Below are 15173 nucleotides of genomic sequence, written 5' to 3' on the forward strand. Positions count from 1 at the left end.
TATAAAATCTTTTAAAGTGCATACTGTGATTGTGCAGGCTTGCCAAGTGTGATAATTCTTGGTAGTCTCCTTGGGATACAAAAATCAACACGACTCAATATTTCAGGAAGCCATCTGTCTGCTGCGTTCAGGAGGGATGTGCTGCCTTTTAACTAAATGTATTGTACTTATCACTTTCATCTCATGGGCCAAATTATTATACAATTTAATCCCTGATAAAAAATGCTGTTTTCAGTTTTTTGATAAACAAATCAAACAATGGAAAATCCAAGATGAGATGTACAATTGCCTGAGACTGAAGTTTTGTGTGTGTGTGTGTGTGTGTGTGTGTGTGTGTGTGTGTGTGTGTGTGTGTGTGCGCGCGTGTGGAGGGGAGGGGGGCACATTGGCGTGTGTGTGTGGTTATCGTCTAATTTTGTTGAAGGCCTTACTGGCCGAAAGCTGTATTTGTGACTGTCTTTTTGTTGTTCCTATCGACAACTCAGAATTTCCGCTATATGGTGAGATATACTAATGTTTTTCCAGACTGTTCGATGAAATCACTCGGTACAGTGGAGATGCCTTTTTTTAAAAAAAAATATTTCCTCAGAATGAGCTTATTAGTAACTAATTACTATTTTTGGGCCTTTTCTTATTGTTTGACAGAATTACGTCCATTTTTTGTGTATTTCATTCCCAGAAAACACTGAATTGAGTGTACATAAGAATAAAAAATCGCCAAAAGGTACTGACTGTTACCAAAAGCGTATAACATGACAGTGGCATTCACTGTGCCAGTATCTCCATTTGTTAACTCTAAACCAACTGACCGTCAATATTCATCCTTAACAACTTCGTTTGCTACACAAGCTATAGATTTATTGTTAACACTTAATGGGGCAGTTGGTTCCCTCCTCAAGCTTAAATTCGTGTTACCTTTTCCCCTTACATTCAAAGTTAATTTAATAATACTGTCAAAATGTATGTCTCTTTGCTGTTTCACTGGCATTCACAACAAGAAAAGCCAGTGCCTTTATCAGTGACTTCAATGTTACAGTTATCAACAAAGAAACATTTTCCTCCGTGCCTTATCCTGTTTGGAAAGTCAGTTAAATGGTGTCCACACTGTCAACTAGATGAGCAGTACACACACAAAATGATTATTTCTCATGGAGTCAAGCTTGGTCAGCTCAATGGCTCACATTTCAAAATGGTTGAGTGAAAGCATTACTATTTATTGTGAGCAGTCGAATTGCTGGATAAAACTAATCTATAATCAGGCACAACATCAACTGGTAATAACTGTTCAAAGCAATCACAACACCATACTGGCTAACACGACATCACCTATTATTGGCCATCTAACAAAAAAAGCTATGCTTTCATTAGTTTACCAGGGATGCACGTGCAGAATGCCACACAAAATGCCTTTTTTAACAGCTACAGCACAGAATGCAGCATCTTCACTGCTCTCGTGCAATCACCCATTGAACCACAGTGGTTCCAAGCATTAGTTCAGTTGAGCAATTAAGGTATCATTTTTTTGCAACAATGTTGGAGGGATTCAGATATGAGGCAACACAATACATGGATCCTGGCCTATTTTTAGGTTGGCAGCAGTCACATGTGCAAGGCATTGTCTTGCATCTTCAATGGTTTCTACTGATTTTCACTGAGGGGGGGGGGGGGGGAGTTTATGATGGTTGCTGCCAAAAATTACTTTGAAACCATAATCGAACAGGATAAAGTACAAATTTGGATTGTAAGGGATGTACCAATTCTACGATAAATATTCTAAAGAATTTTAAACAACAAGCTACATTTTCATCCAATAAGTATCCAAATATGTCTGAGAACTACTGTCAGTCTCTGTTGACAAACTCCAGTCTATGGACAGCTATGTAAACAAATTGGTTCAATATTAGCCCATCTTTTGGCACCATGCTGAGTTGAAACATTAACTAGCTGAATGTTTTATCTAGAGAAGATAATGTACAATTTTATGTATCTAACTCATCACTTTTGTAACAACAGTATAAATGCTTAGTGAATATTTATTACTACCTCTTGTAAAAATATTTAACTTACCTTACTATTGCTTGACTGCATCCAGGGTACCATTGCATCCATGAAAAGGCCGATGTCTTCACATTCTAAACTGTTTTCTGGGTTTGATAAGTAGGCTAGTAAGTTATTTGTAACAGTTAGTTTTACTTTTGTATCTGAGGTATCTAACAGTTTATTAAAGTCATCTAAGGATTTTGAAGCAGCCATTTTCTTGGATTTCTTTCTTTGGAACCTGAAACAAAATTAGAAATGTGTCATCTATTTCAATTCTGGAAAAAAAATATGATTTACCAAATTCAACTTTTAATATGACAAAAATAAGCTGCAAAAAAGATTTAAAGTTAAGAAGAAAATCAACAACCTCCAAACATAAAACTTCTGTTCACAATTCAATCGATGTAAGTAAACTCACTACACACATTGTATTTTAATTTCAGATCTCTCTAGTCTGGTATTTTTAGGCTTGCTTGGTCACTGACTGGACAAACTATACAACATCCCATTTACAATACAACAAAAGATTTTAATATGAAAACAACAGGATTTGCACACCCTACGTATTTTCATGCCCTGTTGGTTCCTTTTTCTTCTTTTTCTGATTGATATAGGGAGCTGCATTCTGCAATTAAGATGAGGGCAAGTGTAGCAAACAATATTCATTATTTCATAAAAAAAGAGCTAATACTACACGTCTTAATGTTTGAAGAGAAACTAATTGGTCTAGTTTAAACCTACTCTATTCCTACAATTAATTCCTGTTACATAACACACACTTAACATGAAGTTTGGGAGACATAAATTAGAAATTTGAAGTGGTCATTACCAGAGATTAAGAAGCTCTATAGAAACAGAAAGGGTTTTGTTGGTTACCTGCAGTACTGCAAAATCAATACATCAGTACCGCAGCATAGTGACACTGAGTGTGTGAGAATTAACCCCCTCCCCCACACACACACACAAAACAGATGAGCCAAAACATTATGACCACCTGCTTAATAGCTTTTTTTTCCATTTCTAAAATGAAATGCATCATTGATTCTGCGTATCAGGGACCCCAACAGTTTGTTGGTAGGCTAGTGGAAGTATGTGGCATTAGATGTCTACATGCTGATCGTGTAGTTCGTGTAAATAACGGGATGCTGATTTGTCTATGCAGTGAGGCTACCTGATAATGACCCAGATGGGTTCTGTAGCATTACGCTAGGCAAATGTGGTCCCCAAGACATTGATGTGAGTTCACCATAATTCCTTAATTCCCTCAAACCACAGTAGCACAGTTCTGGCTCCGAGACATGGAAAAGTATACTGCTGAAAGATGACATCACCATTGGGGAAGGCATCCTGCATGAAGGGATGCAGGTGGTCACAACTGTCAGTGTGTCTTCAATTACTACCACAGATCCAATGCAAGAGTAGGAGAAAGTCTCCCATAGCATAATACTGCTCCCACCATCCTGTACCCGTGGTACGCTGTACATTTCAAGCCACTGTTCACCTCAATGAAGGCATTTGTGGAGACAACCAGTTAGCTAGTGCAGCAAAAATGTGATTCACCTTAAGAGCTGATATGTTTCCATTGATCAACAGTCCAATCCCTGTGTCTCGTGCCCACTGCAAACGTAATTGACGATGTCATCGGGTCAACATGTGAACACACAGGGGTGGTCTGCTGCGGAGCTCCATGTCCAACAATGTACGATGAATGGTGTGCTCCAAAACAATTGTGTGTACACCAACATTGTGCTCTTTTGGTAGGGATGCCTCAGATCACAATCTATCCTACTTTATAGAACAGACAAGTCTCCGAATCACACATTCTGTGAAGAATCATTGACATCCAACCATTTAGCATCTAGTGGTAGTTTGACTGTCCTCCTCCCTCTTTCCATAGATGCTCACGCCAGTAGCACATGAACATTCAACCAGTTTCTCCATTTTGGAGATACTCATTCACAGGCTCTGCATAATAATAATAATTTGCCCTTTTTCAAAGCTGCTTGCCTCAATGGATTTCCTTATTTGCAGCTCACGTCTTCACTACGGTGATCCCCAGTCTGTGTCAGCTCTCCTTACATACTTTTGTTACCTTGCCATGTGCCTTCAACGGCACCAAGCGGCATCCAACATCACAGTGGGCAGAGATCATAAAGTTGTGGCTTATCAGTGTGTGTATGTGTGGGGCAGGGGGGGGGGGGGGATGATCTCAGATCAATACCAAATAGCTACAGAATTATTTGCAAACCAAAATTAGATAAGCTTGTTAGACGAGGTTATGTGGATATAAAATAATGAAGCTACAGCCACAAACTGCTTGCAGTTCATTCCTAAATTTAAGAGCAATGTGGGCAAGTTATCTGATAACTTTCTGTTGTGTCAGTTTGCCTTTTTATTGAGATACCTAAATGCTGAGGTTTGCATATCTTGCTGTCACACTGCTCAACATATTCCTTGCACTGTGACAAATTTTTGCCATACCATCTGCAGCAACCCAGCTTACCATACACAACTTCTCAATTACATTCAGTGGTGAACTGTCAACAGCAGCCAACAATTAAGCAGTGTTATTTATAAAAGTGATTCACAGAATTGAATCGTATGTGCTTGGTTGGTTGAGCTTGATGGAAGAGGGTGTGTGGTATAAACTTAATCAAGCTTCAGATAAAAAAAAAATTTTCTCCATGTGTGATTTTAATTGTCATACCAGATGCAGAAGTACTGATACAGGCCACATTATTTAATGATAGAAATGGCTGATAATATAGAAATTATTTCTCCTGCTTTCTGCATTTCAGTAACTAAAAGATTCAAAGTCTCAAGTTTTAACATGTCTAGCTATAACCCATACGACAACTGAAGATTCTTGGTAGTTTAAATGGGCTTTGAATGGTCGCTTTGCAAGTCTGCAAATGTAAAATGATTTTGTTTATGTTTTTATGGCAATGTCTCTGTGCTGGCACAGTCGAAGTTGGAGCAGCCATTTGCAATTTGGGGCTGAAAGATGGAAACAGCATTGGTAGCTATTGGAGATCTTGTCTGGAGCATAGAGCATAGAACTGTACTTTGAAGACTGAATTCCTCCCTCCAGTTAATGTTCTTTTCACAAGAGATGTGATGGCATGACTTAAAAAAAAGACTCAAATCTGCATTATAAAATGCATAAACAAGCTCACTTTCAGAAGTTCAAATTCCCACAATTCACATCATTACCTTCTGCATGCCTGTACCAAGTAACTTGTCCATTTTTTGCTATTAACAGTTCTTAACAGTATATAATTAACTTTCCCACTCATTTAGGCATACATACTATGTATAAACAAGTGTAAATTTTGTGGTTACTACCCCATAAGTTAATGGAGGTACACAATCATATGATTAATCAACGTGCTAAATTACATTGACACTGCTGGAGTTGGTATTTGAGCTTAACTACACATCTATAAGATGTTATAAATAACGCTCTTTCCTAAGCAGTTTTCGTAACGTGTGAGCAATTATACCAGTAAGTCTCCACAGTATCCCAGTACCACACTTTTCATGCCATGAATCTGTCATACTAAAAGATTACACTGTCACAGTGGAAAATCCAGGATAGAATAATGACAGATAATAAATGATAGACTGCTACTCACCATATAGCGGAGAGGAGACAGGCACAAAAAAAAAAAAAAAAAAAAAAAAAAAAAAACTACTGAACACAAGTTTTCGGCCAGAAGGCCTTCTTCTGGGGGGGGGGGGGGGAAGACGAAAACACACACACACACACACACACACACACACACACACACACTACTATCTCTGGCTGCTGAGGCCGGACTCATTACATATTTAGTTTCTACTGCAACAATTAGTAGTGCAGTATGGACACTATCCAGATTTTTTACAGGATGCATATTTTCATGGTTTAAAAACCACCACAAACGTTTTATGACAATTTAAATATAATCAGTACTTGACATTTCCCTGAATTCTTGAAAACTCTACTACTTATATCAGAAAGTAAGGAAGATTAGGATTTATTATACCACCATGATAAGGTTATTAGAGATTAGAGTTAAGTTCTGATAGCACAAAAATCGGGTTGGAATTTGTTCTGTCCTTAAAGCATACCATCCCAGTACTGTCTTAATAAAATCAGGGAAATCAAACAAATCTATATGTTGATGGACATACAAGAATTTGAACCGGGCCACTCCTGAATGTGAGACCAATACCTTAACCTTGTTTGGTCCCTCAGTCAGATCTGATTGTGTAATTTTATTTATGAAGTAATAAGTGGCTGGGTAGGTCAGTTCAAAGATCAGAGCAAAGCAAGGAAATACCACCAAGTCTAGTGATACCATAGCTATTAAAACATTGTGGTGTTCAAACTGATGTTTGGATTTAGGACAGGTGTATCTTAAAGAAGTGATTCATCAATTCCTATTTTTCATTCATAAGCCGTAGCTAACAACACAGTCTAAACTGTATTTAAATACAATATATTAAATCATGTTATTGTTCTAAGAATGATCAATAGCTTCTCAAACATATATGTCGGTGCAGTAACGTCAAACAGCCAGTAAGTGTGACGTCCAGCATACTGAAATCTTCTAGGTACCCAAGGGTTTACAGTGATGTAAAATGACTCGCAAGCATTTTTGGCGCATTGAAATGATCCACACAAACAATATGAACTATGCAGTACATAACTGTTAGTACTTTATCCTGGGTTTCTTTTTTATATTAAAAAAAAAAATCAACTACATAACTCTTCCCAGCAGATTTTATTTCTAAGTTCAGTAGCAACTAAAATATATTTTACTTATAAATTTGATGGTGATGTTTATTTCAACAACTATGTCACCCTTTTTATAGCCACAAATCTGTTTAAAAGTAAAAGTTAATTTCACTGAGTGAAATGATTTGAAAACCTACATACAAATTGCACTATTTCAATTGCAGTGGAGAAAAATTAGTTGACTGAATGATGGCAAATGCTTCACTATTCTGTGAAAAGAATAGCACTTCAAAAACAAGAAATTATTTAATGAACTAATGTTAATTTTGTATTAGGTCACCAAATTACTAATGTGAACAAACACTTTTGATGGTATATCATCTTACCTATATAATAAACACAAATGGAACACTTCCATCCAACAAGATTGCTGAAAGGAATGAGCTCACAAGCAGACATTACTTTATTCTATACAAGTGTTTCACCTAAGATTTGAATGCTTCTGCAATGAACATCTCAGGTACCATGACTACCCAGCACAAGTAAATTTTGTAGCGGCTTTAGCTTAAGAAATTACAGTGAGAGATATATTAAATGAAGTAGAACCACTCTGCTCTCATTTTTTTTCTTGTCTAACTTTTTATTACTGGTGATAGCACATTAACACACTAAACAGAAAAAAAGCATCTGCAAATACTAACTATTTCCTTCTTTCGAAAAGTAGTAAATAAATATTTTAATTGCAATGTAATTTCAACTCACCTGTATCAAGTAATTTATTGCACCAGAAATGCAGCTAACCGTGAACTGGATAGATAGCAAGCCCTGAAAATCATATATACAACTTAAAGTTTCGCTACATCCAAGAAGGATATTATTATTATTATTATTATTATTATTATTATTATTATTATTATGAGAAAGTGCTTTATGGTACAATACTGACTCATTTTTCCCAGCAAACCTGAATCTCAGATTTACTTACATACACAACAACGTAAGAAAGAACGAATATAGATGAGAAATATCGTGACAAACTAAATTATGTTTAGAGCATACAATGATAGTTAACTCCTAACAAAATTTCTCATCAACATCATTTGGTTGCAGATGATAAGCTATCTTTAATAAATAACACACAAGTGGTCCTGAAAAACCATGCAAACAGAGTGTAAAGATATTAACAAAAAGAAACAAATTGTTTTTTTGAAATAAATATCCACATAATTTAGTAATCATTTAGTAAAAATGTTCACATTACAGATTAAATAAAACAGAAACCCACTGATAATGGCCCAGAGATGCTGAAACATGTTTGAGAACTTGGAAAAAAAGGTGTTTTGCATCCAACAATACTGCACACACCTCTTCAAAGATACTGGAATGCCTCTACTCTTTCCAATACACATTCTCTTTAACCATATCATATTCAAGTAACAGTTCCCAAATACACATCCATCTCATTACAACTGCATTTGTATTAAAACTTCCATAAAACAGCAATGCTTACAGTACTATCAAAATTTTCTGCTATTTCAAAAACAACATACAAAGGATATGCCAAATGCTTCATCAGTCTACATCCACAATATCATTCAAAGGCATACAGTTGATAAAACTATGAGGAAAAACACAAAGAAGAAGAAAAAATGGACTTCCATCAGCCAACTATGGAATATTCATTATACCGTATCACTTTTTATCCACTTTGAGATCTGTACTTAAACTGGGGCGACAGAAGCGTCCGATCCCATGCGTCGGCTTTGACCCGTGACGTAAGGGTGTTGTCGTGTGTGATGCCATGACGGCGCGGAGATTGGTTTGAGTGTGGCTGTCTCCAGTTCTGTTTTATCTTATTTTATTTACTTTTCTGATCTGTTCGTTCTATCTCGTGAGATTTTTTTTTTTTTTTAAATTTAAAAACACTTATTACTTATTTTAATTATCTGTTTCTTCGAATTTCTGTTTTAGTTTATTATATTTAACTTTCTGATCTGTTCGTTCTATCCCGTGAGATTTTTTTTTTAGAAAAAAAAAAGACAAAAAACACTAATCAGCTACTGAAGCATCTTCTATGGGTTGCAGGGGTTACGACCCCTGGGGAGGTGGGTGGATATTCATGTGTGGCTGCCTTCACTTACACGTTGTAGCTACGCAAGGTGTCTAAATTTGTTTATATTTAGTTTGCCCCCCACCCAAAACACCCCATTTCCCGCGCTTGTCCCGTTAGTGTCATTAGGCTTCTTGTGGAAAGTGTGTGTGTTTGTTTTTGTTTCCGCCATATTTGTGACGTCATGGGTCAAAGCAGACGGGTGGGATCGGACGTTTCCGTATTTCCCTTAAACTGCAGGAACATTCACCACAAGACACAAAATGATGCAAGTCACACATCAACGTAAGAACACCCTTACTTCTATGCCACAAAAAAATAAATCCAATAGCATGACAGTTTACAAACATGCAGCTAAAATAACATACAACTAAATGGTAACAATTACATAGCAGGGGGGGCTTCTATTTTTCAGGGTTTGTTTTTATAGCAAAAAATTGGTTAAATATGGCATAAACATAGACATTGGGTTATGCTATAGCTCAATCTGTTACCACAAACTGGATTTGGCATTCATACTTTTTGGTTTCGCCAACTCAAAACTAAATTCTTACCTCCTAACCCAAACCCCAAGCTAAGCCATAGTCAATCTGTCACCACAACCAAAATTTCAGAGAAGGGAGGGGCACCAACAGCACACTCTAGCCTACACTAGTGGAATGAGGTCATGAAAAAGAGACATGCAAAGTACTCTACAAGCATCAGAACCTTAACCACCATACAAATGGAACAAATTCTTATGTTTGTTTAATACTGTAACTGAAAACCTGATACATTAAATTACATGTTTCTATGATTATTGTGCATATTCTGTGAGTATACAACAATCAACGAACATGTGTAATGATTATTCACCACTGAACCTCTGACAAAAGAAGCAAATTTGCTATGAGATATAAATAGCATATAAATTATCATCATGTACACACTGGCATGCCACAGCAAACAGAAACTCTCCACAACTAAGTAACTACAATGACAATTTCAGGATGTCTGCAGTAATTTTCTATCCATAGGCTACTGTTAACAAAACTGGGAGGAATCAATTTCATAGTAAAGTAAGCAGCAGTAGTTCATAATATCAGAACAGAGGATTACTGTTTTCACTTTTTATTCATGGCACTGTCTATACTGTAAAGCTTACGCAAACATAACAATGAGGCTGTTAAGAACTCCTTTGAATTAGAGATTTACATTCAAAGTTATGAGGCCCCAAAATCTGATATACATTCTCCCTTAAACTTCGGCACATGCAAACACCTACATGACTGTCAGCAGTGTGCCTGTCTGCTTACAATGACAAAGGTATGTAAACAGACTACTACTTGAAAACTGAATTCATTAAATATGTTCCATTATTTTTCTGCATCGCTGAATATCAGTTCATGAACGTCTGCACTACAATGACATCACACTAGCACTCATCTGTGGTAATTAACAAGCAGAACTAAACAAGCAATGAAATCACAGAAGCAGACAAATGAATCATGAATAAAGGCGAGGCCATATTTGATTACTGCCACCACTAATAAAGGAACTACTAGGAGTACTACTATATGACTTTTAGGAGTCCCATACTTTTCTATATCAACTGCTGAACAGACAACCCTACTACAAATAATAGTTTACCATGGTTGTGGACCATCACTTACCTTATAGAGAAAGGTGAGACTGAGTGATGGCCCGTTTCTTTTTCCTGCATTTCACACTTTCGCTATTATTTCCATTAGTAGTTATTATAACTTTTTAAACAGTAAATTAATTCTTTTGTGTAAAGATGCACTTAAAACATTTATTGGAGAGTTTAGTCAATGACAACTTATACAGAGGTCATACACACAAACTGTATCAACCTGAAAGTTAGCACAGAATTGTTGACAACTTTATCAATCATACTGGGGCAGGGGTGGATTAGCGGTTGGTCTGTTTCTGTTTTTATTTCTCTGACGACAAAGGTAACTGATTTGTTCATAATGCACTGTCCACAATAAACAACGGGAGAGCAATTTCAACCACAACTATACAAATATATACAAGGCAGAATCGCCTTATTGATAACCCGTGAGAGAACAAGAAAAATTCTGTGACATAGCAATCCTAAAAGAACACTTACAGTTTTCGCACCCTGCTTAATCACATGGCTCTTTCGCTTCGTGACGTGCCTCAATTTGGAGCTGCTTTATTAATCGGCACTTAACTAAACCAACATTCATTGGTTTGTCCACATCCCAGCATTTTGCAGAAACGATACACTTAAAGCACAGGTGAATCAGCAGTTGTCATTATTTTGTTTTGTAAAGAATGCCATGCTTCTGCTACTGTTCTAAATGATAGTCTACCATTAGTATCGGTTTCCTTATGTTGTTAAGAAATGATGGTACCGGAACTTTGCGCGCCTCTACTAAAGCAGCCTTGCCGAACAAATGTACACAACTATTCCAAAAGCAATAATAAAACACTGAGGCTTGTGAAGTTACTTTGTGAAATCATCTACACAAAGCTACACTCCTGGAAATGGAAAAAAGAACACATTGACACCGGTGTGTCAGACCCACCATACTTGCTCCGGACACTGCGAGAGGGCTGTACAAGCAATGATCACACGCACGGCACAGCGGACACATCAGGAACCGCGGTGTTGGCCGTCGAATGGCGCTAGCTGCGCAGCATTTGTGCACCGCCGCCGTCAGTGTCAGCCAGTTTGCCGTGGCATACGGAGCTCCATCTCAGTCTTTAACACTGGTAGCATGCCGCGACAGCGTGGACGTGAACCGTATGTGCAGTTGACGGACTTTGAGCGAGGGCGTATAGTGGGCATGCGGGAGGCCGGGTGGACGTACCGCCGAATTGCTCAACGCGTGGGGCGTGAGGTCTCCACAGTACATCGATGTTGTCGCCAGTGGTCGGCGGAAGGTGCACGTGCCCATCGACCTGGGACCGGCCCGCAGCGACGCACGGATGCACGCCAAGACCGTAGGATCCTACGCAGTGCCGTAGGGGACCGCACCGCCACTTCCCAGCAAATTAGGGACACTGTTGCTCCTGGGGTATCGGCGAGGACCATTCGCAACCGTCTCCATGAAGCTGGGCTACGGTCCCGCACACCGTTAGGCCGTCTTCCGCTCACGCCCCAACATCGTGCAGCCCGCCTCCAGTGGTGTCACGACAGGCGTGAATGGAGGGACGAATGGCGACGTGTCGTCTTCAGCGATGAGAGTCGCTTCTGCCTTGGTGCCAATGATGGTCGTATGCGTGTTTGGCGCCGTGCAGGTGAGCGCCACAATCAGGACTGCATATGACCGAGGCACACAGGGCCAACACCTGGCATCATGGTGTGGGGAGCGATCTCCTACACTGGCCGTACACCACTGGTGATCGTCGAGGGGACACTGAATAGTGCACGGTACATCCAAACCGTCATCGAACCCATCGTTCTACCATTCCTAGACCGGCAAGGGAACTTGCTGTTCCAACAGTACAATGCACGTCCGCATGTATCCCGTGCCACCCAACGTGCTCTAGAAGGTGTAAGTCAACTACCCTGGCCTGCAAGATCTCCGGATCTGTCCCCCATTGAGCATGTTTGGGACTGGATGAAGCGTCGTCTCACGTGGTCTGCACGTCCAGCACGAACGCTGGTCCAACTGAGGCGCCAGGTGGAAATGGCATGGCAAGCCGTTCCACAGGACTACATCCAGCATCTCTACGATCGTCTCCATGGGAGAATAGCAGCCTGCATTGCTGCGAAAGGTGGATATACACTGTACTAGTGCCGACATTGTGCATGCTCTGTTGCCTGTGTCTCTGTGCCTGTGGTTCTGTCAGTGTGATCATGTGATGTATCTGACCCCAGGAATGTGTCAATAAAGTTTCCCCTTCCTGGGACAATGAATTCACGGTGTTCTTATTTCAATTTCCAGGAGTGTATAAAACTGTTCCACATAGGTAGTGCGGCGGCGTAATAAGTAAACAAACTGCTAGCATCTACCTTCACCTTCGTGGGTGTGTTCCAAAGGAAAGAGTTTTTCGTTTCATAAATATCACAGTGACACTGAAAAAACATACGCTGACGCTGTTCGTGTACAGTTCATCTTCTATATTATGTCCTATTCTGTGACTTAGCGACAATCAATAACAGAAACTAGATATGACAGTTTATATATCGTGCAGTGATAACTTTAGTTATTCGCATCAATTATTGTTTACTTAAATAACCACAAAAACAAAAAAAAATTAACTGATTCATCGTTGCACAAAAAGGCAAATTACTGCACTTGAGAAACAACTCATTAACACCACTTCCAAAAACCATAACTCCCACTCTATCATAATGTCACAGCATTAACTCAGTACACTAACGTAATCAAAGATACTAAGTACAGATACACCCAGATCCAGAGTCTCGCAGGGTATAGAGCAAAGGCAGTGATCACTGAGCAAGGAGAAAATAAATAAAAACTTTGACCGAGCTCTTGGGTTCATGCAAAGGCTTTTCCGCACGCAACGATCTACCTGCACAGTACTCACACGTCAAATCTGCGCAGAGAAATCGTAGCGGGTGGACAGGAAATGTACAGTAAATGATATGCGCGTGAAATTGGAAGCTTGTGCAAAATTACTGAAATGTGTGGGCATAAATCACGACTGCGCTGATAAATTGTATCCTGTGAACTGAAAATCGCCGCAAAACGCGTGCGAAACGTTAAGATTCAATATTCCTACATCCGGATACGAATCTTTGCGTGTCAAAAACAAATAAATAAAGTTGTTTCGCGTTTTGAGGGATGTCCAGTGGCAGAAATCTAGAGGGAAGAAGAGAATTTATCTGTTAAAGATACTATGCCTAATTTCAAAGCACGCTCTAGGAAAATGCACAAATGAGATAACAGAAAACTCTGCAGAATACATCACTAAAAATGAAGATAAGAAAGAATATAAATACATATTACAATGCTCTTGTGCTTTCTTACTATAAGGACAACGATTATAAGGGACAGTCAAATAAAAACGAGACATTGCAAAGTAGTAAGTAAACTGTTTATTATCTAAAAAGAAATCGCCGTAACATACACATATACCAATGTGAAACAAGACCGTCAGCGCCTTCAACAAAAAATGTTTGCAGCTGCTTGCGGAGCAATGATTACACATCTTTGTCCGAAGCAAATGGACGGCCACAAATCTCACGCGCCAGGGTTCCAAAATGTGGAAATCACATGGGACAAGATAGAGATTGTATGGAAGGTGACAAGGGCTTCCCGGTGAAACGTATGCAGCGTAGTCAAATCAACCTTGGCAACAAATGGGCCTGCTGATCACTCAAGATAATTGTTCTTGATCACTGGTAACTTCTTGGTGTACAAAAATATTTGTCATTACTGCGAACTAAATATCTGGTAGGAAGAACCGATTGAGCCAACGGACGGACAGTTCGTTCGTTGTTTCTGAGTGCAGTCACAAATCTAAAGTAATCACTGCATCTCTGTCACGCTTTTATTTGAATATTGAATAAGTGGATCGTTGTCTCATAGGTATCATTTGGATATCAGGTCCGTGAAGCCAGCAACAGAGAAAGATTACTAGATACCTTATATTACATATGTTACATTTGACTAAGAGATTGATATTGCATGGATTACTTTAACGAATTTTACAACAGAGTTATCACTCCTTCACTGCCAATTGAGGCAGGAAATGTACTTGTTTTCATCACTTAATGAGAAAATATCACAGACATCAGCTTTCAGGGCAAAGTGCATACCTGTATTTAATTGATTATATATGACAAGTTATAACACTGTGCCAAATCAGGTGTTTCACATGTGATACATTACCAATTATGTCATCAAGAAAGCCTCACAGATAGACCTAAAACTTCAAACTGTCATTGTCACCTCCCCCTAGATGGTTAACAGTGCCCCAGTAAACAATCGACTGATATCAAATACAAAAGAGATGCCAACTGTGTCTAAATCTTGATGCGTGTAATGAAGAATACTGTTATAATAACACTGGAAAACACTTTTATTCAGTAGCATTGTTAGTGATTGCTTGGGTCTTATTCGGTATAATATATTTGAAGAATGGAGAGTTAGAGTTAAATGTTCTGTTTCTACTGAGGCCATTATCAGTGGAAAACTAGCTCAGTAGGATGAGGGAGTGGAAGGGGAAGGAAATCAGTCATAATGAAGAAACAATGCCAGCATTCACCTAAGTAAATTAGCTGCACAGGTGTTCTAGTGGTGTCTCGGATGTTTACTAGGAAAGTGGATGTCCACAGGAGGAGTGAGGAATGGAGTC

At 38.8% G+C, this 15173-nt stretch overlaps 1 protein-coding gene across 1 annotated transcript in view; it reads right to left on the reverse strand.

Moving 5' to 3' along the window:
• LOC126471122 (CLIP-associating protein 2-like) overlaps positions 1-13227 on the reverse strand; it is a 231815-nt gene extending 218588 nt beyond the window's left edge. Inside the window, exons 1-3 of the mRNA XM_050099204.1 lie at positions 12862-13227; positions 7526-7588; positions 2068-2278 (exon numbers count right to left, since the gene is read on the reverse strand). Coding sequence (XP_049955161.1) covers positions 2068-2253 — 186 coding nt within the window. The 5' untranslated portion in view covers positions 2254-2278; positions 7526-7588; positions 12862-13227. The remainder of the gene's footprint in view (positions 1-2067; positions 2279-7525; positions 7589-12861) is intronic.
• Between the last annotated feature and the right edge of the window lie 1946 nt (positions 13228-15173).

This window comes from Schistocerca serialis, chromosome 3, assembly GCF_023864345.2.
Source record: "Schistocerca serialis cubense isolate TAMUIC-IGC-003099 chromosome 3, iqSchSeri2.2, whole genome shotgun sequence".
Classification (NCBI taxonomy): domain Eukaryota; kingdom Metazoa; phylum Arthropoda; class Insecta; order Orthoptera; family Acrididae; genus Schistocerca; species Schistocerca serialis.